The 26,558-nt window shown below is 42.1% G+C and overlaps 1 protein-coding gene across 8 annotated transcripts in view; it reads left to right on the top strand.

Moving 5' to 3' along the window:
* ITCH (itchy E3 ubiquitin protein ligase) overlaps positions 1 to 26,558 on the top strand; it is a 116,967-nt gene that overhangs the window by 30,296 nt on the left and 60,113 nt on the right. For 7 of the 8 annotated variants that reach the window (XM_073309885.2, XM_073309879.2, XM_073309878.2 and 4 more), the window contains 3 exons: positions 14,496 to 14,637; positions 21,217 to 21,341; positions 22,705 to 22,842. In XM_073309885.2, the coding sequence (XP_073165986.1) occupies positions 14,496 to 14,637; positions 21,217 to 21,341; positions 22,705 to 22,842 (405 nt within the window). Of the gene's footprint in view, positions 1 to 14,495; positions 14,638 to 21,216; positions 21,342 to 22,704; positions 22,843 to 26,558 lie in introns of those variants that run through there. The other variant, XM_073309883.2, reaches the window with a different exon arrangement.

Genomic DNA, 26,558 nt, shown 5'->3' with positions numbered 1-26,558 from the left:
TGCCAGTGGAATTGGTGTGGATTCTCTGCAGAGTAGAGTGAGATGTAGAACCTTTTCTTTGAGTGTGCACCTCTGTGTGTGCCTGCGAGGGGCTCTGTACATGTTCAATGGGGATTTGGAACAGAGACTGTGGTGAATCGACCACTGCACACATTCACTGGCAGTCCTCCCATAGAGATGCTACAGGCCCAGAGGTTACTCCAGCCATGAAACTGGAGGAGTATCCATGGAGCAGCAGCTGCACCTCTGTAACCTATGGAGGAGGATTCCTCTCCACCACCACCCACCTTTTCCCAGAGAGATACAATCCAACTGCTTCATTTGGGGTTATGTGCAGAAACTACACAGACTTGAGTTTGGGGAGGATGGAAGGAATAGATTGAAAAAGGCGCACAGAAATAACAAGAAGAGTGACAAAAGAAGGGATAACAGCAGCCAGAGGCAATGCATGTTAGATTGGGACTAATTTTGCCCCCTTACTGAGTGAACCAACAGGAACTGGAAGGAGCACTTCGCCCTCTGCAAGCTGACTTGAAAAAGCAATGATGACAAACTTCAGAGAGCGCTACATTCCCTCTTCCATCTGGCGAAGGAGATCACTGTAAGACCATGGCAAACGTTTTTTGGAAGGGAGTAAAATGTTATGGCAAAAAAATTGAGCATCCACTCTCCACCCAGAAAGGGCGGCAGGTTAATTTAAAAAAAAAAAAAAAAGATGAAGACTGTAGTGAGGGATGAGACAAACTGGGATATTTTACATACAAAAAAAGTTATCAGAACGTTAAGGTTTTGAAGTCAAATACTCAAAAGTTAGGAAATGCCAGAAATAATTTTTTTCCAATGCAACCTTAATTCAGACCTCTTCTGAATATGCTTTGTGATAAACTTAAATTGCATGATTGCATGCTATTTTTCCCCAACATTCCACATCCTCTGCTCATTCTCGGATCACACTCCTTCCTGAGACTGTTATATGAAGACCCCTGCTTCATTTGTTGCAGAAGTTGGAAGATGTGTTCTGAATGAGGCAGGGGACTGCAGGAAGAGGGACGGATGGTCTCATGGTTAAGGCAGTTGAACGCCAACCAGAAGAACTGTAATTTATCCTTTCCTCTTCTGCAAAGCTCCTATTTGGTATTGGCAAGTCACGTAAACCAATTTTTTTGTAGGTGGCCACTGTGTTCCTCATTGTCTGGATACCCAATTTGGTTTACAAAAGTATTTGGTTTACCAGATGTGGTCACCCCATATCTTGGTTTACCAGAAATGGTTGCCACATCTCAAAAAAGATATATTGGAATTGGAAAAGGTTCAGAAAAGGGCAACAAAAATCGTTAGGGGTATGAAAGGGCTTCTGTATGAGGAGAGATTAGTAAGACTGGCACTTTTTAGCTTGGAAAAGAGACCACTATGGGGAGATATGATTTGAAGTCTATAAAATCATGACTGGTGTAGAGGAAGTGTTTACTACTTCTCATAACACAAGAACTAGGGGCCACCAAGTGAAATTAATAGGCAGCAGGTTTAAAACAAATAAAAGGAAGTATTTTTTCACATAACGTACAGTCAACCTGTGGAACTCCTTGCCAGAGGAAGTTGTGAAGGCCAAGACCATAACAGGGTTGAAAAAAGAACTAGATAAATTCATGGAGGAAATCAATAGCTATTAGGTAGGGTGAGTAGGAACGGTGTCCCTAGCCTGTTTGCCAGAAGCTAGGAATGAGCAAGAGGGGATGGATCACTTGATGATTACCTGTTCTGTTCATTCCCTCTGGGGCACCTGGCACTGGCCACTGTTGGAAGATAGGATACTAGGCTAGATGGACCTTTTGGTCTGACCCAGTAGAGACATTCTTATGTTCTTCTTACGTCTATGGCTATAGAAGCCCTCTACACCAACATTCCACACAAAGATGGACTACAAGCCGTCAGGAACAGTATCCCCGATAATGTCACGGCAGACCTGGTGGCTGAACTTTGTGACTTTGTTCTCACCCATAACTATTTTACATTTGGGGACAACGTATACCTTCAAATCAGCAGCACTGCTATGGGTACCCGCATGGCCCCACAGTATGCCAACATTTTTATGGCTGACTTAGAACAACGCTTCCTCAGCTCTCATCCCCTAATGCCCCTACTCGACTTGCACTACATTGACGACATCTTCATCATCTGGATCCATGGAAAAGAAGCCCTTGAGGAATTCTACCATGATTTCAACAATTTCCATCCCACCATCAACCTCAGCCTGGACCAGTCCACACAAGAGATCCACTTCCTGGACACTAAGGTGCTAATAAGCGATGGTCACATAACCACCACCCTATACCGGAAACCTACTGACTGCTGTATTTACCTACATGCCTCCAGCTTTCATCTAGACCATACCACACAATCCATTGTCTACAGCCAAGTTCCACCATACAACCGCATTTGCTCCAACCCCTCAGACAGAGACAAACACCTACAAGATCTCTATCAAGAATTCTTACAACTACAATACCCACCTGCTGAAGTGAAGAAACAGATTGACAGAGCCAAAGAGTACCCAGAAGTCACCTACTACAGGACAGGCCCAACAAAGAAAATAACAGAACGCCACTAGCCATCACCTTCAGCCCCCAACTAAAACCTCTCCAGCGCATCATCAAGGATCTACAACCTATCCTGAAGGACGACCCATCACTCTCTCAGATCTTGGGAGACAGGCCAGTCCTTGCTTACAGACAGCCCCCCAACCTGAAGCAAATACTCACCAGCAACCACACAACAGAACCACTAACCCAAGAACCTATCCTTGCAACAAAGCCCGTTGCCACACTGTGTCCCACATTCAGGGGACACCATCATAGGGCCTAATCACATCAGCCACACTATCAGAGGCTCGTTCACCTGCACATCTATCAATGTGATATATACCATCATGTGCCAGCAATGCCCCTCTGCCATGTACATTGGTCAAACTGGACAGTCTCTACGTAAAAGAATAAATGGACACAAATCAGACGTCAAGAACTATAACATTCAAAAACCAGTCGGAGAACACTTCAGTCTCTCTGGTCACTCGATTACAGACGTAAAAGTCACAATATTACAACAAAAAAACTTCAAAAATAAACTCCAACAAGAGACTGCTGAATTGGAATTAATTTGCAAACTGGACACCATTAAATTAGGCTTGAGTAAAGACTGGGAGTGGATGTGTCATTACACAAAGTAAAACTATTTCCCCATGTTTATTTTTCCCCCCTTACTATTCCTCACACGTTCTTGTCAACTGCTGGAAATGGCCCATCTTGATTATCACTACAAAAGGTTTTTTTTCTCTCCTGCTAGTAATAGCTCACCTTAAGTGATCACTCTTGTTACAGTGTGTATGGTAACACCCATTGTTTCATGTTCTCTGTGTATATAAAATCGTCCTACTGTATTTTCCACCGCATGCATCCGATGAAGTGGGCTGTAGCCCACGAAAGCTTATGCTCAAATAAATTTGTTAGTCTCTAAGGTGCCACAAGTACTTCTGTTCTTTTTGCGGATACAGACTAACACAGCTGCTACTCTGAAACCTGTCGTCATGTTCTTATGTATTCAGCACTCACAAAAGAGGCTGAGGTCAGTGGGCACTGTGCTCTGAACTTAAAGCGCTATAAGATGCTAATTACTCTGAAAAATCAGGCACCAGGCATCTACAATTGCGCATACAAAATTCATGGACACTTTTGATAATTTTAGCTGTAAGGAACTGAGACACAGCTATCAGTTGAGGATAATACCATCATCCTCTACCACATGGGGGTGTTGTAAAGATAAGTTTATTAATTCTTGTGAAATACTAAGATGTTACTGTGATGTGTGCCATGAAAACCCATGATGAAATTCATAATTCTGTTTTCAGTGCAACGTTTGAATGTAATGTTGTAAATAAGGCTGCGGAAAAAATAGCATGTGATCGTGTCATTAAAGACTGTATGCATACAATCCAATTAAGAGCTGAATTAAGTGGGAGGGAAGTGTGTGCAGTGGAGTGCTTTTTTATGGATTTTTTTTATAGTAAACATTTTGCGATGTGTAACTAGATATCTTTTAGAGAAGGCAAGGTCAAAGAAATGCACCTGGCACTTAGAGCAGAATGTGGTGAGGTTTGTTATGGCCCTTAGTTCCTGTGCGGGAGTTCACTCCATGTTCTTGGACCAGCCCCAGAAAGCTCTGTCTTCTGAACAGGCGAGCCTTACCCTCATCCTCATTGTAGAATGTCTTGTGCTGGAGGAGTGAAATTGTTGACCACTGTCTTCATGCAGGGAACTTCTATGATCTTTTGGATACCCTGGGCTATTGAGAGAAGATAAGGACTGAGACCTCGAACTCGATTTGATATCCTGAGGGAAACTAGTGTAGAGAGCAGAGGACAGGTTTGCTAGGTTTGTGGTCGCTTGTGTTGCTGAGATGTGTTGCAGTGTTCTGTATTAGGAGTTTAAGTGCTGAAGATCAGGCTCAGCCTTATTGTATTGCTGTATTCCAGCCAAGAAGTGACAATGATCTGAGATCAGGCTGAGGTCAAACTATCATTTGCCAGGATGGGATGCCTCTCGCTAATCAGATATGATAGAAAGCATTACTCATGAATGCTGCTATATGAAAGTTTTGTATCAGGGAGGAATCCAAGAGCATTCCTAACGGGTAGATTGAATTGACTAATTGTGGGCGTGTACTTTCAACCAAAGGAGACTGCACTGTAGCTGCAAACTCTTCAAAATGCTTTCCTCTGCCACCCAGTACCACTTCTCCAATTGCTAGGTTCAGCGTTAATCAGCTGTTCTTCATCAACAAGCTGACCTCATCCAAGAATTCGGCCATCTTGTAGTATAGTCGTATGTAGTTCAGGATAGGTAGAGCTGTGTGTCATTGCATATTGATGACTGCCTGTAGCTGTTGAATGGGACCAGAGAGAGAATTGATCCTTGTGTAGGACTCCATAGTAGAGGGGTCTGCTAGTGAAGAGGCAGTTTCCCATTATTACTCATTGGGTGTATCCCTCCATGAGGGATTTGACCCATTTTAGCATATTACCTTGTATGGTTGAGAATGTCAAATGCTGCTGAGAGGCTCAGGAGAATGAGAACAAATATCTGCCTTCTAGCCACTGACATCAGGAGATCATCCATCAAGTGCCACTAAAGCAGTTTCAGTTCCTTGTCCAGGCCTGAATCCAGATTGTTAGGTCGAGGATATTGGCTTCAATTAGATGATCTTGAAGTTGGCCTTTGATTACCTTCTCAATGAGCTTGCTCAGGAATGGAATATTTGACACTGGGCAATAGTTGGCTATAATTGATGTATCCAGGTAGGTTTCCTTCTTCCTTGAGGCATGGAAGCAAAATGAAGAAAGATTTCTTCTCTGAATCAGTCCTCTAGTTGTGCCAGAATGCCTCAGAACACTATTCCAGCACCTTTTTAGGAGCTGGAATTGTGTTCCAATTAGGGCTGTTGATTAATTGCAGAAAACGCACGCGATAACTCAAAAAAATTAATCATTATTTAAAAAATTAATCACGATTAATCAGTTTTAATTGTACTGTTAAACAATAGAATACCAATTTAAAATTTATTAAGTATTTTGGATGGTTTTCTACATTTTCAAATATATTGATTTCAATTACAACCCAGTATACAAAGTAGACAATGCTCACTTTATTTTTTATTACAAATATTTGCACTGTAAAAATGATAAACAAAAGAAATAGTATTTTTCAATTCACCTCATACAAGTACTGTAGTGTAATCTCTTCATCGTGAAAGTGCAACTTACAAATGTAGTTGTTGTTGTTACATAACTGCACTCAAAACCAAAACAATGTAAAACTTTAGAGCCTACAAGTCCACTCAGTCCTACTTCTTGTTCAGGCAATCGCTAAGACAAACAAGTTTGTTTACATTTGCAGGACATAATGCTGCCCGCTTCTTGTTTACAATATCGCCTGAAAGTGAGAACAGGCGTTCGCATGGCACTGTTGTAGCTAGCATTACAAGGTCTTTACATGCCAGGTATGCTAAACATTCATATGCCCCTTCATGCTTTAGCCACCATTCCAGAGGACATGCTGATGATGCTCATTAAAAAAAAAATTACATTAATTTAATTTGTGACTAAACTCCTTGGGGGAGAATTGTATGTCTCCTAGTCTGTTTTACCCGCATTCTGCATATATTTCATGTTATAGCAATCTCAAATGATGAGCTAGCACATGTTGTTCGTTTTAAGAACACTTTCACTGCAGATTTGACAAAACGCAAAGAAGGTACCAATGTGAGATTTCTAAAGATAGCTACATCAGTTTACCCAAGGTTTAAGAATCCGAAGTGCCTTCCAAAATCTGAGCGGGACGAGGTGTAGAGCATTCTTTCACAAGTCTTAAAGGAGCAACACTCTGATGCAGAAACTATAGAACCCAACCACCAAAAAAGAGAATCAACCTTCTGCTGGTGGCATCTGATTGACTCAGATAATGAAAATGAACATGCGTCAGTCCACAATGCTTTGGATGGTTATCGAGCAGAACCAGTTATCAGCATGTACGCCTGTCCTCTGGAATGGTGGTTGAAGCATGAAGGGACATATGAATCTTTAATGCATTTGGCGCATAAATGTCTAGCGAAGCCAGCTATGGCAGTACCATGCAAATGCCTGTTCTTGCTTTCAGATGGTGTTGTAAACAAGAAGCGGGCAGCATTATGTCCTGCAGATGTAAACAGACTTGTTCGTCTGAGTAATTGGCTGAACAAAAAGGAGGACTGAGTGGACTTGTAGGCTCTAAAGTTTTACATTGTTTTATTTTTGAATGCAGTTAGTTTTTGTATGTAATTCTACGTTTGTAAGTTCAGCTTTAATGATAGAGATTGCACTACTGTACTAGTATTAGGTGAATTGAAAAATACTATTTCTTTTGTTTTTTACAGTGAAAACATTTGTAATAAAAATAAATAAAAGTGAGCACTGCACACTTTGTGTATTCTGTGTTGTAATTAAAATCAATATATTTGAAAATGTAGAAAACTATTTAAATAAATGGAATCCTATTATTGTTTAACAGTGCTATTTAATTTTTTTAATCGCTTGACAGCCCTAGGTCCAATATTTCTGCAGGTCTTAGGCCAGGTATTTCCTTTCTCTCCCCAGCTGCAGAGCATCATCAGAGCTGGCAGGTGTCTGTGCCAGGCTCATGTGGCAGTGGGTCAGCATGGAGGGAGCCAGGAATGCTACAGCTGGGACCAAGTTATGGGGGCTGGAAGCCCAGGGCAGAGCTAGAGCCAGGCTATGTCAGGAGCAGGGTAGTGGGGCTGCCTGGACAGCGGAGCCATCCATGGGAAGCAGGAGCCAGGGACAGGATGGGTTCTGTGCGGAGTCACCTCCTTTTCCCCTGGGCCTCTCCCAGCTCATCTGCTGCCCCTGCCTTTCTCCCAGCTCCCCTGTGCTCCTTCCCGGGTCCTCCCACTGCCCTGTGTTCCAGCACTTCTTTTTTAGGATGCCAGCACTGTCCTGAATGAGGTATTGGCTATTTTGCTTATGAGTGACACTAGTTGCTCATGACTCTTTCACAAGCCATAAAGAGCATGCATCAGATTCAGAGGTCTTGGGTTCAGACTCTTTTTAGGGTATACAGAACTTCTTCATGAGTGAATATATTGAACTCTGAGAATGTAGGCTTGGTGGAAGCAGGTGGGGCAAATCCAGGTTGTATTGAAAGCATTCCTGAATGTGCATAGTCTTTTCAGCAAAACAGGATGATAGTTCTTCCCAGCACTTGGTGCTCAGACTGTACAGACTGTAGACAGTAGTACAGACTGTACTGTAGACAGTCAGGGTTGATGAAGTAATTTACTTTGGGGCAGGATTACCAGTGGAGGCTGAAAGAAAGATTCTCTTGGCCTGTAGTACAACCTCTGGATAGGCTTAGAGGAATTAATTGTTTCATCCAGTTGTATCAGCTTTTATTTTCTGCCACTGTTGAGTTTCCATCCCTCTCTCTCCATGTGGCACAGGGTGTTGGAAAACTGAGATCACCTGTGGGGCCAAAAGGCAGGAAGGGGCCATCTAGGGACCACGTATTGATGGTCGAGGTTAACATACAATGATGATGATTCACCAGATCCTTGACTCCTTGTCCTGTGAGTGAAGTGCTGTTGTCTTTTAGCATGCTTTTAGAATTTGGTGGAGAGCATGTGTCTTTGTGGTTGAATCAGGATCCTGGGTCTGTCTTGTTAACTGGGAGTTGGAAGAACTCTGACTACTGTGTTAATGAGGTGAAGGCCTGTCCAAGACTGACTGGTTTATGGTGTCCTTGATATTGATTTATTTTAACTCATTTTTGAATGCTTGACTTTGCAACCTTTAATGTACATCTGACAGTTCTTGTATGTAATTTCCTAACTTTAAAAAACAAACGCGCACGCACACACGCCCCATGAGTCATCAGTGGGACTGGAATCTTTTAGAGCAACAGAATAGACCTCTGTCACTTGAGCTAACTATCTTGTAGCTGTTATAGAAAGCTGTTATCTTCTCGTGGCTGATCCACTTAGAGGAGGATGAAATGCACACTTTGTCCGTGGATTTCATAACTATTTGATAGAAGGCAAAGGAACGTTGAGACTCAAAAATCCTGAGTTAAGTTTCAGGCTCTAAAGGGAAATGTGCTCTCGAAACCCTCCTACCTCTTTGTTCTCCTCTCCCCTAAGCCTGCCCTCACTTCCAGCCCCTGGCCTCTGCTCCTGTCCCTGTCCCCCTGCCTTTGGATCCTCACATATGTGCATTAGTCAGGCAGCTTTCTCATTCTCCTCATTTCTGGGCACCAGCAGGGGGAGCTTTGAGAGCAAAGGAGAGATAATCTACCTGCCCTTAGTTCTGATGGCCAGTGCCATCTAGACCCCTGGTAGCTTGGAGGGGCAAGTGCATGGAAGTCCTGCTCAGCCTCTGCAGCCCTAGGATGGCACATGCTCAGTGACTCTGGAGTGCACACATGCTCATCCCCACAGTCAGTAGGTAGGAGCTATGTTGGTTTGAGATACGATCACTGCATATGGAATCTTTGGATAATTTAGCTACCAAACAAGCTTCTACTGAGCATGTGGGAACTGCTCTTTTCAGGACTTACAACTTGGCCAATTTGGGTGGATTTTCACAGGGACAAGGAAAGCATATCCCTGACAACAGTGTGACCCTTCTGTCAAATTCCAAGTCCATGCTCCAAAGCGTGGTAGAGCAGTGGTAGAGCTCAATCAACAGTTGTCAGATATTTAACATGAACAAAACACATTTTCTCTTATCTTTGTGCTTAGAAACAGCAGAACCATGGTTCAGCCTAACAACTATTGTCCCCACATGAAATCAGATGACTGGTTTGCTGACTTTGACCTTCAGGATGCTTATTTCCACATAATAATTTTCCCGAGCCACAGGATGTCTCTCCAGTTTGTTGTAGTGGATCGGCACTATCAGTAAAATGTGCATCCTTTTTTTGTCTGTTTTCCACTCCCAGGGTTTTTACCAAATACATGATTGTGGTGACAGCTTACTCAGGAAGAGGGGAATTCATCTTCCCATATCTGGATGACTGGTTACTGAGGGACAAGTCCAGAGAAGAAGTCCTCTCTCATGTTCAGTTCATGTTACACTTACTGAGTCACCTAGGTCTTATCCCAAATAGTGGGAAGTCAGCACTGGTTCCAACTCAAAAAATCAAGTTCATTGGTACCCTGCTAGATGCTACAAGTTCAAAAGTGTTTTTGCTGACAGACCAGTTCCACATGATTTGCCAACTATGCCTAACTGTAGTCTCAACCCTCAACTACAGCCCAAGTATGCCTGAGGTTGTTAGGCCATATGGTTGCATGCACACACATACTCCAATGTGCCAGATTGCACCTTCGTCCTCTTCAACTGTGGCTGAAGTGGGTGTGTCATCCTAGCTATCATCCATTGGACAAACTGATCCAACTTCATGCGTCAATTCTGGGCTCCTTTTGGTGGACAGCTCAGGGCAATGTGTCCCAGGGTATTCCCTTAGCTCAGTTCCCACTGACCAGGACTGTTGTCACTGATGTCTCTTTAATAGGTTGGGGAGCACATATGGGGTTGCTGAAAGTTCAAGGCCTGTGATCATAACAGGAAGCTTCTCTGCATATCAGTGTCCTGGAGATTCATGCCATCTACAGTGCCTTTCAGGGCTTTTGAGGTCACATCAGGGACTCGGTGGTGCACAAACTTACCGACAATACCACTATGATGTATTATATGACAAATAGGGGAGCACACTCCAACATGCTGTGTCAGAGGTGATAGGGCTCTGGGATTTTTGCATCGGGGAAAATGCCCTGTGGCAGATTATTTACCTGGGTTCCAGAATCACCTCGTATGTCACCTCAGTAAAAACTTGTCCCTGAATCACAAGTGGTCTCTGAAGTCCCACGTCTTGCAGTCCATCTTTACAGTTTGGCGCATCCTAAAGATTGATCTCTTCATCTCAAGAGACATCAAAAAATGCATCTGTTTTGCTCTTGAGGGGATCTCAGTCTGGGCTCCCTGATGGATGCTTTTCACCGGAGCTGGGAAATGGCACTCCGTATGCTCTTCCTCCAGTTCCAATCATCCCGCAATCATTCTCAAAATGAAATTGGATTGTCCCAAGTTAATTCCCATTGCTCCAGTGTGGCTGAGACAGTGTTAACAAGGAGTCCAGTGGCACCTTAAAGACTGACAGTTTTATTTGGTCAAAGTCTTTAAGGTGCCACCAGACTCCTCATTGTTTTTGTGGATACAGACTAACACGGCTACTCCTCTGATACTTGAGACAATGTTGGTTCTTTGACCTCTTCACATTATCAGTTCAGCCTCCCATATCTCTTCCTCTTCACCCCAACCTCCTGACTCCACATCAGTCAGATTTTGCATCCAGCGTTCAGCTCCCTGCATCTCACAGCATAGATGCTGCATGGTTAGATGAGATGGAGGAATGATATTTGGAGGTGGTCCGGCAAATCTTGCTTAGTAGTAGGAAGCCCTGCGCTAAAGTGGTCTATTTGGCCAAGTGGAAGTGGTTGTCAGTGTGATTTGTTAGCTTGGTGAGTTCAACCAAAGATGGCTTGTATCCAGGATGTCTTGGATTACCTGTGACACCTCCAGTCTTCTGGTCTTGCATTTAGTTCGACAGTGCACCTGGAAGTGACTTTGGAATTTGATTCACCTGTCCATGGGAAGTCAGTGTGTTCGAATTGCAGGGTGGTGACGGTCTTGAAAGGGAAATGCTTGTCTCCACCTGTTGATTAAATAACTGGTTCCTTTGTGGGACCTTAATACTGCTTTAGCAGTTTTTATGGGACCTCTGTTCGAGTCTCTGGCAACTTCTTTCTCCCTTGTAGCAATAGCATCTGCAAGGAGAGAGAGAGAATTGCTGGCAGAGCCTCTTTTACGCGCAGTTTTCCAGAGACAAAGTAACCCTGCAGCCGCACCCTACGTTTTTATCTAAAGTGGTTTCTCGGTTTCACTTGAATAGAGTTATTTATCTACCAGGGTTCTTTCCTAAGATGCATTCAACCCCAGATGAGTAGCGTTGTCACACATTGGCTGTCAGATGATGCTTGGCTTTCTACCTGAATAGAATCTTTCTGTTCTTCTTCTCGTCCATATGCTTCATATGTGGACCGAATGAAGGGGCAAGTAGCCTCTTCACAGACAACCTCCAGGTGCATAACTTCCTATATCATGACAGCTTACGAAGTATCTCAGACTGTGCCTCCTCAAGGGTGTGAGCTCATTCCACAAAGGCCCAGGCAACATCGATGCCATTTCTAAGGGCTAGTAGTCTACACTGGAAGTGCTAGAGTTGTGCTGCTGTAGCGCATCTGGTGAGGCTGATGGGAGAGAGCTCCACCTCTGCGAGAGGTGGTAGCTCTGGAGGCGAGAAAAGCTCTCCTGCTGACGTAGCGCTGTCCAAGCTAGCACTTAAGGCAGTGTAACTTATGTCATTTAGGGGCATTGATTATTCACACCCCTGAGCAACGTAAGTTATAACAAAGTAAGAGCTAGTGTATACCAAGCCTTAGCGACGTTCCTATACTGGACATTTGTAGGGCTGCCACTTGGTCCTGCGCACCTAGGTTTACAAACCATTTTGCCACTACTGCTGCATCTAGATCAGATGCAAACTTTGGGAAGGCAATCCTGTAGTCCTTTTTTAAATAGACTCCAAGCCCCACTTCCTGTGAGTACTGATTGAGTCACCTGCATGGAATACATGGCTGCATCTACTCAGAGGTGAAAAACAGTTCCATACTTGTTTTGCAATGGTTATTCTTCAAGATGTGACATAGACATGTTATTTCACAACCCATCCTCCATCCTGTCTGCATCAGAGACTGTACTCTTGAAATTCAGTGTGAAAGAACTGATGGGGTTGTAGTAGGAAGAGAGCCTAGGGTAGCACACAGAGGGAACACATGCAGCCAAACATCCGACTACAAGGGGTTGGGGTGGCGCGATCCTTACAAAACCAGGGTAGGAGCTAGGGCCACAGGGTGTAATGCGCACCCCTACTGGTGCTGCCAGGCAAAGTTCTCCAGCTTTGGTGTGCTGGGTGCGCTCACTCCTACTTGGAATACACATCTGCATTTGTTACAACCGGAACATGGACAGTCTGACTTAGTGGTCAGAGTGGGAGTCTGGCTGGGTCAGATACCAGGAGATCAGAGTCCGAAACAGGCCAGAGGGCAAACCAAGAGTCAGTTGTCAGGAGGCAGGCAGGGTCAGGTTACCAGGAGATCAGAAGCAGAAAACAAACTTGAGAGCAGAACCACAGATTGATAACCAGAGTTAGGCCAAGTCAGGATATCAGGAAGTCAAGCCAGGGGACCAGGAGCAGGAAGTAGAAGGATCACAGTCCAGAGCAAGGTGGATTCCAGTTGCATGGACAGCTTCCTGTTCCGGGTTTGAATAGGAACTGTGGACCAGTCAGCTTCCAGGATTGAGATCCTCAATCTGAGTTCAGCTCCTATTTTGCCAGCAGTTAGCACATTTCTGTGTGGCAGGTTGGAAGCTACTGGCTCCGAAGAGCCCTGTGGGCCAGGGTTCAAGACCCACGGTCCCTGATAGCATCACATCTTGAACAACAGTTACAGTACAAGTAAGTAACTGTTTTTTATCTGAATGCCATGGGGTGACATTAATTTCCTTTGAATAATCAAGGGTAAATATGGGTTGCTGCTGCCAGGATGCTACACAGCTACTAAATGTTGCAGAGTTTAAACACTTAAGGATTCTGATTATAAAGCTTCCTATATAGAAGATTTCACATGCCTTATGTCAAACTTTAAGGGACCCCTCTGATCTTTCGCTAACCAAGAGCTTCAGTCAATGAGCTTCATGTTCAAATAATGGAGGTCCCGTTGTCGTAGTAATAGACTAGAGGAAATTTAGATTTTCAGGTAATGAACTTGCAAATAACATGAATTCATCTGTTCCTGAGCACATACAGGTCTTCGAGTCAAATTGCCTCTAAAGAGATTGGCATTGTACACATATGCATATCTAATAATGTTATAAGGAAACTGACAAGCCAAATAAAGTGTCTAATAATGTGTAAACACACTGGTAAAAGTTAGTGCAAATCTTGTTCTTTGTTCAAATCACCAAAAAACCTAACTCTCTTTGGATGTGCATTTTAAATGCACTGGTGAAATTTTCTACTGGAGTCATCCTAAGCAATTTCATGTGCGATCTTATCCAGGCAGGGAAGGATGAACCAAGGCAGGCAGCTGCAGTATGAGGCAGGGTCTGAACATTGTAGCCTCTTTGAAGAGGGCAACATGCACCTCCCTAACTAGTATGACCTGGAGACACCAAACACGTTAGCTTCCTGGAGGTCATCTGCAGCTGTTATTTTCTAGCCATGTTGGTGTGAGAATACTTTCATGTACTCAGCTAGTGTTTGCAGAAAGAAAAGGAGGACTTGTGGCACCTTAGAGACTAACCAATTTATTTATCTCTAAGGTGCCACAGGTACTTCTTTTTTGTTTGTGGATACAGACTAACACGGCTGCTGCTCTGAAACCTGTCATTATATCAGCTGGTGTTGGAGCAGTGATCTTTCTGCTCTCAGAGCAGCTGAATTCTTCAAATCCAGTGTCTGCGTAAAATTCTTCTTTGATTTGAAATCACAGTATGCAAAAGTGTGATTTGTCATACCAGTGAATCTAGTTCAAGGTAAAGATAATTCTTGTGCAGTAGTCTTGTGGGGTTTATTTTATTTGAGCTGTATTACATATCAGTGTATTTTAGGTTATAACAGCCATAGCTACTTCCAATAGTAAGGAGAACAATGTTGTATGCATTTTTAAAAAATTAGTTTCTTACAGGAATGCAGCTAGTTTTCAAAGTGCATTTTTAACAGTTAGCTTATTGAATAGAATAAAATATTCATTGTTTTCCCCTTTTTTAACAGTTATCTCAGCAAAATTAAAAGAAAATAAAAATAAATGGTTTGGACCTAGCCCTTATGTGGAAGTCTCAGTGGATGGACAGTCAAAGAAGACAGAAAAATGCAACAATACAAATAGTCCGAAGTGGAAGCAACATCTTACAGTGTAGGTTTGGAGCTGTTTTTGCTTTACAGATCAATATATGAAATGTAATCATTATTATGTTATAGGCAATTAATGTAAAGAATCATTTCTAAACAGTGTGCTCTGTGTTGTAACAACACAATATGACAAAACCAGTATTTTTCATATTAAAGAAAAAGGTGGTACACTTCTACCCCGCTAGAGCGTGGTCCTCAGGAGCCAAAAAATCTTACTGCGTTATAGGTGAAACCACGTTACATCGAACTTGCTTTGGCCTTTAGCATTTCCGTTACTAACAGTCACTTCCCATCCACATTCCCGCCCCCTGATAGGCCCGCTGGGACTCCCACGCCCTATCCAATGCCCCCATCCCCTGACCGTCCCACCCCCAGAACCTCCGAACCATCCAACCCCCCATTCTCCCTGTCCCCTGACTGCCCCCCAAGACCCTCTGCCCCTTATCCAATCCCTCGGCCGCAGGCCAGCACCCTTAACACACCGCTCAGAGCAGCGTGTCAGAGCCAGAAGCACTGATCCGCCGGAGCACGCAGCGCCGCCGACACCCCCCCCCCCCCCCCGGCGCTGCTTTACCACATTATATCCGAATTCATGTTTTATTGGGTCGCGTTATATCAGGGTAAAGGTGTACTGTAATACGGCTGCTATAGTATGGACTGCTGAGGACCTGGGAGTTGGTGCTTCCAGGAAGTTGGGCCCCCACAAGGCAGGCTGCCAAGGAACCAGGCAGGTTTCTTTCATAATTCTACTGGGTCCTGTCAGAATTTTGTCAAAATCAAACCGTCTTTGTGAAATGTTTAGATTTCAATGAATCGACAAATACTAATGAAAACCTTTTCATGTTCTCTGTGTGTGTGTGTGTGTATATGTGTGTGTGTGTGTGTATATCTCCTATGTTCCATTCTATGCATCCGATGAAGTGGGCTGTAGCCCACGAAAGCTTATGCTCAAATAAATTTTAGTCTCTAAGGTGCCACAAGTCCTCCTGTTCTTTTTGCAGATACAGACTAACACGGCTGCTGCTCTGAAACCTGATGAAAAGGTGTTTTTTCTGGTCCGTTTTAGCTCCTACTTTGCTGTGGTAGCCACAAATTACTTTTTTTCTCCTTGGACGTTCTAAAACTAGTAGAAATGTATGCAGTTTAATTGTTCGTGTTGGTTTCTTCCATGACACCTTAGAGGAGAAAAGAGGCCAAAATAAGCTGATCGTCTTTTAATGTCACTTAACCCTTTGTCTAAAGATCTTCTGTCCTACCCGCTGTGCTGCTGCCATTTCAACAGAATGTGGTCGGACTCAGTAAAACGTTAAGGCGTGGCCACATGAGCTGGAATGTATAGTAAGGTATTCATAATGTTGTAAAGACCTATTAAAAAAAGCATGTCCCTTCCTCTAAGAAATTAGTCTACGTCAGGTCAATAGCGCAGCAAAAATGACCTCAAGTGGTAGTGGGCAGAAAGGACCACAAAAGACAATGTTAGACTGCAGGGAGTCTAAGGAAGTGCTTTGCCGGGATAGTGTACCTATTTTTTTTCCCCCTCACTCCCCAGAGAGAGTAGTGAATGAAAAATTAACTTGAAAGGAGACATTTGGAGGAGAGCAGAGATGCTTGGGAATAAATATCACCTCTTTTGTAAAGCACTTGGAGAATTACTTATGAAAAGTGCTATATAACCGCTAGGTATTAGTCTTACATAATGGAACAGAAACTGTTCCAGATCTAGGTGACAATGTGAAGAAAAAACTGTTGTAAATGGGAGGAGGAGACAGAGAACAGAGGCTTAGGCAGAGTGTAAGACCTAATCAGATGTTGTTGTGGAAATAGCATTTGAGATTCAGAAGCCACATGAGCACTGTGATATTAGTGGTGTTATGGGTGTTATCTATACCAGCAAATATAGGACCCCTAATTCAGCAAGGTAGGAGGTTGCAGAGCAGGTTAGAGGATATGATGATATTTTATTTAGACTGGAAACACTTGATACAATGCCTAACGATATCAGTTGGGGCTTCTGTGCTACCATACTGCAAATACATAAAAATAGCCAAGTTTTCTCTACACTGCAGCCTCCACCATTGCCGATGCTGGTAGAGGAGCATTGGTGGAGAATTCTAGGTCTTAATTTTCTTATGGTAGACAATGCCTGAAAAAGACAGCCAGCACAGTAGAGTCTTGCTGGAGAAGAGACAACTGAATGTGAAGTGGAACAAAGTATAAACAGTTGATGGAATTAAGGGGAAAGGGTGATGAGTAGCAGAATAGGTAGACGTTATTTATTTTATGTCAGCGATGTTTTTAGAATGGACTGGACGGGATAGGTGAATACCAGGAAGATGAGTAGCAGTCAGGATTCACATGTGGGTTTTAACAGTAGAAACAATGTCACAGTATTTTACAAAGGTTAGGAGGAAAAAGCCATGATCCTCAGCTCACCCTTACAGTGTGCAGTGTGACAAATTAATGCCGAAAAGTTCAGGCCTCTAATGCACACACCCTCACAAAGGGAATTCTCCTTCCTTACTGGAGGAAGGCCAGCAGTCCAAATCAAAGTTAGAGAATCAAGTATTTAAAATATATATTTAGCCAAAACCCCCAAACAGACCCCTTTCAGGTAAGGGTATACAGAGTTTAGTAAACTAAACTTAAAGGTCTACAGATGCCCTAGTTGAGCTATAGCCTCCACATATCCCTCTGAGAAAGTAATAGTGGGATAGGGATTTCCTCCCACTCGTAAAAGACTGGGAAAGTATCAGTTTGTCATTCTCAGTTACTGTGGGTTACCATGCCCTAATGTCCAGGTTATTGTTCCTAGATTCTGTAGTAGGTTACAGTGCCTCTCCACTTCCTCCCCTCTAGCAAGTGGCTTTGGAGCGTAGAGAGGGATAGCAACACAAATGGGAAAGAACCAGCAGGCAGTAAAGGGTCTCTTGGCCCACTCTTTATTTATCTCTGTCCTCTCCCCCACCCCACCTCCATTCATAAGTTCCAGAAGGTTCCTTAGCGTGCACCAGTCAAAATTTATCCTGGTATCAATACTTGAGATAAATGTGCCTATTTTTCTCGTTGTCAGGGACTCGTAGTTTCTAACTGGGAGAGAGTTTTATCTGAAAGAGTGGCCACCTAAGTATACTGGCCTTCGCAGGTAGCCAGGTACAGGCAGGCATAGGTTTTATGATTGAAAGAGGGGACTGAGACAATCAGGGGATATTAGGTCAACAATATTAAAGTCAAAAATATGAAATGTCATCTGACCCTTCAAGTGCCCCGCATGCTTTCACAAGAAGTGCTAATGCTGGTGGACAGTATTTCAAGTGTGGCCCCTCTCAACCTAAAAAGAGAGAGAGAGAAAAATCACATGGCCTAAGGGCTTCTCCCTGAGTTAGAGGGAGGAGTAAGGGCATGCAGATAGCCTTTCTTATTATCCTATGAATGGAATTAATAGAATCAGGCCTTTATTCCAAACTGTGCCTAGTTCTCTGCCCCCCAACCCCCATCTCCCCAAAACTAAAAAATTTCAGAAGGCCACAACAGTTTTTGACCCTAAATATCTCAGTAGATCAAGGAAGAAATCAAAATTCAATATGGAGGCCTTGAAATCTGTATTGGCCACTATCAGCAAAAGAAACTTCATGAAGAATGCCTATCTCATAGTTTCACAGATGCTCCTATATTTTGTTTTTGAACCACAACACTACCAGTACAGGTCCTTGTCCTTTGATTTAGCAACAGCCCAGAAGTATGTTTACCTCACATGTTTACAGAAGTGCTGGTAGTGTTAATAGGAGCTCTCAGCCAGGAGAGGATCCATGTCATCCTCTTCCTGGACAATTTTTTTATCTGAGCCTTATTCAGAACTAGGGTTACGGATAGCACCATCCTGACAATAAGGGTGCTGCAGACTGAGTCAATTAACATAGTCTCAGCAGATTCCCCATCATAGAGTGGAGACAGATAATGTCCTCCACAAAGTTTGTGTGTTGCAGGAAAGATGGGAGAAGCTGAGGAGTCTTATCAAAATCATCAACCACTCAAGGGATGTATTCATTCATACACTTCAATGGCTTCTTGAAAAGACATTCTTAGTGGGCCAGTGCTCACAGGAGGCCACTACAGAGCTTCCTCTTATCCCTCCCTGAACTATCTCTTACCTTCACTGAGGGATGGGTCTCTCTCCCCAGTGGGATTTGCAGGTTATTGAATGAGTGAATAAGGTGAATGAGTTCAAGCAGATTCAAGTTGGGGTTCCCAATAGGACAGTTATCACCACAGATGCAGGCCTGGAGAGATGGGGTGTTCATGTGAGATCAAGATATGTGGTCCAAGTAAAAGAACGAGCACAGTATAAACTGGTGAGAGCTCATGGCAATCCAGTATGGTGTCAAGTCTCTGCTCCCATATCTGGACTCCCTCCTGTGCTCATCATAACAGGCAACACCTCAGCCATGTTATACATCAACAGATATAGCAGAACAAGGATGACTGCCAGTCAAAGAGAAGCTTATCTCCTGATGACTTGGAGAGGAGAGAAGCAGCCAATTCACTCCCTTCCTTCTCATCCAAGGGAAAAAGAATCATATGGCCAACTGGCTCAGCATGCAAAAATTAGATAATTTAGAATTGGACGTATACCCAGAGGCATTTCATTTCCTGGTGAAAGAATTTGGTCTTCTAGCAACAGATCTGTTTGCCTCCCACTTAAATCACAAGGTTTCAGTGTCTTCTCTTTTTGGCCTTCCCTCCACTCTCCTGATCGTCTGTAGCATTTTTGTGAGACACAGCACTGGTACTTCTGATAGCCCTGTACGGGGCAAGAAGGCCTTGGTTCTCTGAGCTCCTCGACATGGCATAAAAACTTCCCATACTCTTTCCATCAAGATGGGACCTAATATTACAAGGGCCAATCATGTATCTGAATCCAGACAGTCTGCGCCTAGCTGCCTGGCTCTTGAATGGAGATTCTTAAGTCAGAAAGGTTGTTCATGACAGGTAAAATACACACTTTTATTTTCCAGAAAGAAAACTAACTCAGTAAATTCAAGAGCCTGTTTGAGCTCTACCCCTTGCTGCCAAGACTAGGGTCTCACCCCTACATGATGTGTGTCCATCAATTCTCTTCAGGATGGACTTAGGTTAGGCCTTGCAGTTCCAAAATTCAAACCTCAAGGTGCTGCATTGTCTCGCATCCTGACTGCAGTAGGCAGGTGGTAGATTGCATCTTACCCAGGTGCCTGAACTTTTTTTCTTTTTTCTCTTTTCTCTTTTCTTTTCTTTTCTTTTTCTTTTCTTGAGAGCAGCATCTCTTCTACATCCTCTTGAGGAGGAGCACAGAGTTATTTCAAGGGATTTTAACCTGGTTCTCAGTGCCAATTGAGGTCCTCCATTTGAGCCACTCATGAAGGTGTGTCATTACTTTCTAGCCATTAAGGTAGCCTTTTGGTAGCAACCATGTCAGTTCACGGGGTACCTGAGTTGAGAGTTCTTTTCCTGGAGTCTCAGTACTACACCTTCCATAAAGATAAAGTGGTACTCAGAACTTACCCTGCCCTTTATTCCCAAAGAGTGATTCCAGGGTCCCAAACACAAGAAATTGTCCTTCCATCCTTCTGCCCAGCTCCATCTCACCCCAAAGAGAGAACGTGGTATACTTTGAGAGCTCTGGAGATGTCTCAGGTAACATCTCCACTGCACAGCTCAGTTCAGAAAGGCAAATGCTTTTGTTTGTTGCTTTATCATCTGGGGTCAAAAGGGAAAGAAGGCTTCAAAATCTTCCATTTCCAGGTGGCTAAACTATTGTATATCAGAAGCATGCAGAGCAAAAATCATAACTCCATCTTCAAAATCACTCCCTCATGGCTATGGTGGTTGAAAAGATCATATGCCTCATACGAGGAAATCTGTAAAGCAGCCAGCTGCTCGTCTGTTCATACCTTCTCCAAATTCTACAAACTAGATATGCAGTCATCATCTGATGCTGCCTTTGGTAGACAGGTGCTCCTTGCTGTAATATCCCAGTGACTGTTGGGAAAGGGATACACTCTTTGACATCACAAAACTGATGTGTTTATATGTAGGTGTTAAATACATACATATAACACGTGTATATCGTTCCTCCCCCCTCAGCCTGAGTGAATGCTACTATGAAAATCCCAGTGTCTTAGATCTTTAGATTTCACTACAAATGAGAATAGACAAATATTTTTCTCTAATATTTTGGTTATAGCAATTTTAGGTATTAATTGTAACAGTTAATATCAATTTTCAAGTATGATTAAGTTGATTATTTCTGAGTTTAAGAGGCACACCATCTCCACTTTCTGACCCAAGCATGGACAGTTTTAGCAACAATTTTGATTTCTCTTTATCTTTGACTGGTATCTTGCTTTCCTGTCATCCACATAACAAGAAAATTAATACATTTTAAGCTGTTATTTAAAAAAAATCTTTGACGTTTGGTGTGGCAATATTACCATTTTTATTTTCAATAAGCTTTGTTTTTTAAATGAAGGCTGATGTGTATCACAGTTTGTTTGTGACACTTTGCCTAGTGTTCACCATTGTCCTGTTCTCTGTACGTTTCCAACAGAATTGTCACTCCTGTCAGTACATTAAACTTTCGAGTCTGGAGCCATCAGACATTAAAGTCTGATATTCTACTGGGTAGTGCTACTCTGGAGGTTCATGAGACATTGAAATCAAACAATATGAAACGTAAGTATGTAACTAAAAAAATTTACCTTATTTGTGTGAAATTTTCCAGACTTGCATTATATGGTAGTTCAAGGTGCTGTGTTTAACCCTTTCAGGAGTTCCAAACAATAATATGACAATTTATCTAAAGTATATCTTCTCTTTTTTGTTTACTGATTCTATTTAAGGGCTTTCTCTCGCAATTTATTTCATTCTGGCTGATCATGCAGTGTAGTCTTACTTATAATACACTGTTTTTATAGTGATATTACAAACATGGTATTTTACACCTCACTGGTGTGGAGTAAGAGATGGAATGTGGGAGTGAAAAATCAAACTGAAGATTGGAAAAGAATTATTTTAACGTTAAACATTGTCTGAGTCGTGTTCCTGGCACCAGACACACAAATATGCACGTGAAGGTTGTTTTTGTTTGCTTGTTTGTTTAAATTGATTAGATGCTATATCATTTCAGAATATTCAAATATCTTATGTAGCTGAATATGTGCACCTCCCACGTTGTTTGAAAGGGAAGCACATTGAATACTGTATTACAAAAACCCTCCTCAGAGAATCCACATTACTATTGCACATACCTTTGCATTGGCTCCATTTTGTTTTGGCTTTCCAAAGAGTTATTTGTTTGGGGTTTTTCAAATGTCTGTACTGTAATTGCAGGACTTATAGGTATCCGTGTAACAGTGCAGAACAGGCCAGTGCCCTGACAGGTGTGTGATTCCACTGCTAAAGTTGGAAGAAAGTTAACTTGGGGACTCTTGCTCTATGTAGCATCAGATATTCTGTTGTGATATTGCAAAGATATTTATCCTAAACTGTGTTCCATTGTGACCTGATGCAGAGGCTTAGCCTGTAAAAGTAAATACCCTTCCTTCTGTAGATACAGGATAAAAGCTTCATGTTTTTAAATGTACATTTTTTCAATGACTGGATAAATATTCTTGTCTGTATATGAAACTTGTATATGCACTTAATGAGGAATATTATGAATTCTGGTTCTTAAAGGTGTTCTGGAGGTCAGCTCTAGGAGTTGTTTGAGAGATGTGGTCCAGTGGTCTAAACACAAGACAGCCAGAAACTCCAGAATTCTGACTTCTGCTCTAATTCTGGTTCTTTCTGTGTTCAAGCCACTTCACAGTTCTACCTCAGTCTCCCCATCTTTAAGGGAATAATGCCTACTTACAGGAGGTTTGGGAGGATTGTTTGCAAAAAGCATAAATATTATTAACATTAGTCCTATGGGGATTCAGAACTGTTCTATTTTATAATACTTTCCTTTGGATTTATGATAATTTCTTTAATAAAATGTAACAATATGTTAACATAAAGGGAAGCTTCTAATTTTTCTGTACTTTTTCTTTTCTAGTTGAGCAAGTGGTAGTGACGTTGCAGCTTGTCGGTTACCGAGAACCAGCAGAGGTGATAGGAGACTTGTCTGTTTGTCTGGATGGGATGCAGGTAGATCCTGAGCTCTTGATTAATGGTGATGCCACGACTATAAGAAGTGAGTGTTTAAGTATTATAGGGTGTGTAGTCTCTGCTTATCTAAAGCTGTTTACTGGAAGATAGTACAACATTTTATTTATAATAATTTACAACATTTTATTGATAATAAATACTTATATTGCACTCTTGTAAAGACTAAACTCTTCCATTAACCTTTGTTTCTTTTGAAGTTTGAATTTGTGATCCATAAAATAACTCAATAAAAGGAGTGATGGGACTTCAAAATATTTTATTTCAAGATTCATTCCAATGTTCAGTCTGACTTTCCTTTCTTTGTGTCATCTGTTTCATTCACAGTTTTCTGAATTCTTTGTTCTTTCTGTTTCATTTTTTTAAAGCTGAACAGATTATTACAGACTCATAGCCAAGTGTGCTAGTTACTTTATTATGCAGCTCGTGTCTGCATGTTTGTAGAATATCAGTAAATGAAATGGTTTTTTTCCTAGGAGCCTACCATTTAGGCACTTTGGGTTTCTTATTTCCTCGCAAAGCTTTTTATTTATCTGTAGATTATAAAGTCAGCTGTTTGGGTGTCTGGAGTTGCGCTCTCCTTGTCATTTAACTGTATTTTATCCATGTCTGTCTTTCCCTGTGGTTCTTTTTTTTTTTTAATGGATCTTAAAGTATGAGCAGCTGACACAGTACTTTGAGTTGGAGCTGCTGTGTACTGCATAGAGATGTCAGATGGACTCTGCCTTCAGCATCTGATAATCTGCAGATTAACTGCATTAATCATTAATTTTTTTACACTCTGCACTTTGAACTAACAGCATATTCCAGTATTCAGATGAGCACTTTCAAGAATGCTCTTTCTACCAGAAAATAATCTAGAAGCTTGAATAGTGAATCAGTGTAGCAATAGTCATACTATGACCTAAACTGCCTTAATGTAATTCTGAGGAGACACCATTGTGGGCAGTAGTCTCACATCCTGAATTTTCAGAGTCCCAGTTTTGAAAATGCTTTTACATAGTTCACCCAGCTCTTCAAGAAGGAGCCACAAATATATTATAATGGAGGTTTTGCAAATCTTTTGGTCCCTACCTCTAACACAAGGGCCCTCCCATGTGTTTTACTTTCATCCTAAGTTCTGTGTGTGTGTTCAGTGCATAGTGCCCTGGAGTCCTAGTCCATGACTGGGGCTCGTAGATATTAGTGCAGTACCAATAATATTGGGCACCTATTCTCTGGACCATGCTACTTTATCTCTCAATCCCAAACTATCTTCCATGCCTTCCTTGATGTCAAAATACGTCTATCCAGCTGTCAAAACCACCAGCTTTCCTAACTGACATAGTCTTCAACGTAGTTGAACATCATCAGTACGTAAATCTGTGGCATTTGAAAACATAGGAGTAATGCAAAATAATCTGAATTTAATAACAAAATAAAAGGAATACTGTAATTACTGCATTACTCACTTTCATATTTCATTTCTAATTATACCTTTTCTTAATTTATCTAAAGTTGCCACGATGTACAGTGCTGCAGAACACAGGGTGTGGCCTTTTGGATTCGTCAGGGAGAGACAGCTTTTAAATAGTACCTCAGGGTTATGGTAGTCTTGTTTAAAAGTCTTTCAGTTTCGAAAGGCTTGTGTACACCATGGGGTAATGCTGACTACAGGGGTATGATTTCTAAAGCATACTAACATACTCTGTATTAATTGGTCTGTGTAGACCTTGCTGGTTTCAAACAGGACGATGTTAAAGAGCACTAGGGAACCATTAGTGCACGCCAGTAGGGTCTACATGGATCAATTAATGCACAGTACATTTCACTTTAGAAATCAGAACCCCATAGTCTGCATTACCCCACTGTGTAGACAAGCCCTAAATCAAACAGAGTACTTTAAAGTCCACCACTTTTGTCACTGATTATTCGAAACAAGAGCTGCTGTTCATGAAGAATCTATAATTGCTGCTTGCTAAAAAGCCAGAAGAGGGAGCACAAATTGCATTCCCAATGTTTTGCTGACCTCTTCAGTGGCAAATAGCTTAATACAATATTTTTAAGATTAAAAACCTTGAAGAATAAGAGCAGCATTTGCAGTTACGCTACAATAAAAATAGGGGTTCTCAGCACTGATGGTTGAGAGCAATAAGATAAAAATTTCTCCTGTAGAGCAGGACAAGGGGCATTGTGAAAGGTTTATCCTTTCTTCAGAGAAGTCCAATATTGGCTGCTGTCGGAGATTATGTACCAGATTAGGTGGATCATTGGCAATTGCAAGCTTGGCAATTCATATGATGCTGTTACTGCAAAACCAAAAGGAGGTGAACAATAAATGTCATGTTAATTTCAAGTGTCATTTAAATATCATAAGAAATCAGAGAGAGAATTAGCATATTAGCCTTTTACGTTTACTTACTACTTCTGAAGACGTCTGTGCTCAAACCTGACTCCCTGGTCACAAGTGAAAATAAGTTGTTTTTTGTTGGTATCATCCCTCCCCCTATTTACCATGTTATCACGTTGTGACGGGTTAGATCACAGAAACCCCCTGGGGGCTGCCAATTGATGTGCCAAGACTACTTCTGCCCCTGCTTTCCCTGCCCTCCAAGCTTGGCACTTCAGTGCCCTGCCTGGTTTGAGCCAGGCCCGCTAGCCTGCTGCAAACCCAGACCCAGGTCTGAACCATGTCCCCTAATAGCTGTAGGCTTAAACTGAAAGAAGCTTTAGAAGTGTTCCTGTCTTTAACACTCAGATGCTCAACTCCCAGTGGGTCCAAACCCCAAATAAATCTGCTTTAAAGCTTATACAGGGTAAACTCATAAATTGTTCACCGTCTATAACACACACAGAGAGAGAGAGAGAGAGATGTACAGCTGTTTGCCCCTCCAGGTTTTAATGCATACTCTGGGTTAATTAATAAGTAAAAAGTGATTTTTATTAAATACAGAAAGTAGGATTTAAGTGGTTCCAAGTAGTAACAGATAGAACAAAGTGAATTACCAAGCAAAATAAAATAGAACATGCAAATCTATGTCTAATACAGTAAGAAAACTGAATACAGATAAAAAGAAAAGGAGTACTTGTGGCACCTTAGAGACGAACAAATTTATTTGAGTATTAATAAATTTGTTAGTCTCTAAGGTGCCACAAGTACTCCTTTTTTCTTTTTGCGGATACAGACTAACGCGGCTGCTACTCTGAAACCTGAATACAGATAAAACCTCACACTCAGAGGTGTTCCAGTAAACTTCCTTTTACAGACTAGTCTCCTTCTAGTCTGGGTCTAGCAATCACTCACACCCCCTGTAGTTCCTGACCTTTGTTCCAGTTTCTTTCAGGTAGCCTCTCCACCACAAAGGATCTCTCTTGAGCCAGCTGAAGACAAAATGGAGGGGCCTCTGTCACAGGCTTAAATAGATTTTCTCTTGTGGATGGAGACTCCCTCCTATGCAAAGTCCAGCTCCAAGATGGAGTTTTGGAGTCACCTAGGCAAGTCACATGTCCATGCATTACTCGGTTTTTATAGGCAGCAGCCATTGTTTGCATGCTACCTTGAATGTCCTCATGTAGACTTCTTTTGTGGATTGGAATCTTACAAGATCCATTGTGCGTTAAGTGCTTCTTGATTGGGCACTTAATTTGCACATTCCTTTCTCAAGAAGCTGACCAAATGCTTTACAAAGGCTACTTAAAAATCAAGCAAGTACACAGCCAATATTCATAACTTCAAATACAAAGATGATACATGCATACAAATAG

Source organism: Lepidochelys kempii, chromosome 13, assembly GCF_965140285.1.
Source record: "Lepidochelys kempii isolate rLepKem1 chromosome 13, rLepKem1.hap1, whole genome shotgun sequence".
In the NCBI taxonomy this organism is placed as follows: Eukaryota; Metazoa; Chordata; order Testudines; family Cheloniidae; genus Lepidochelys; species Lepidochelys kempii.
The sequence above is the reverse complement of the archived record's forward strand: the minus strand, read 5'-3'. Positions and strand labels throughout refer to the sequence as shown.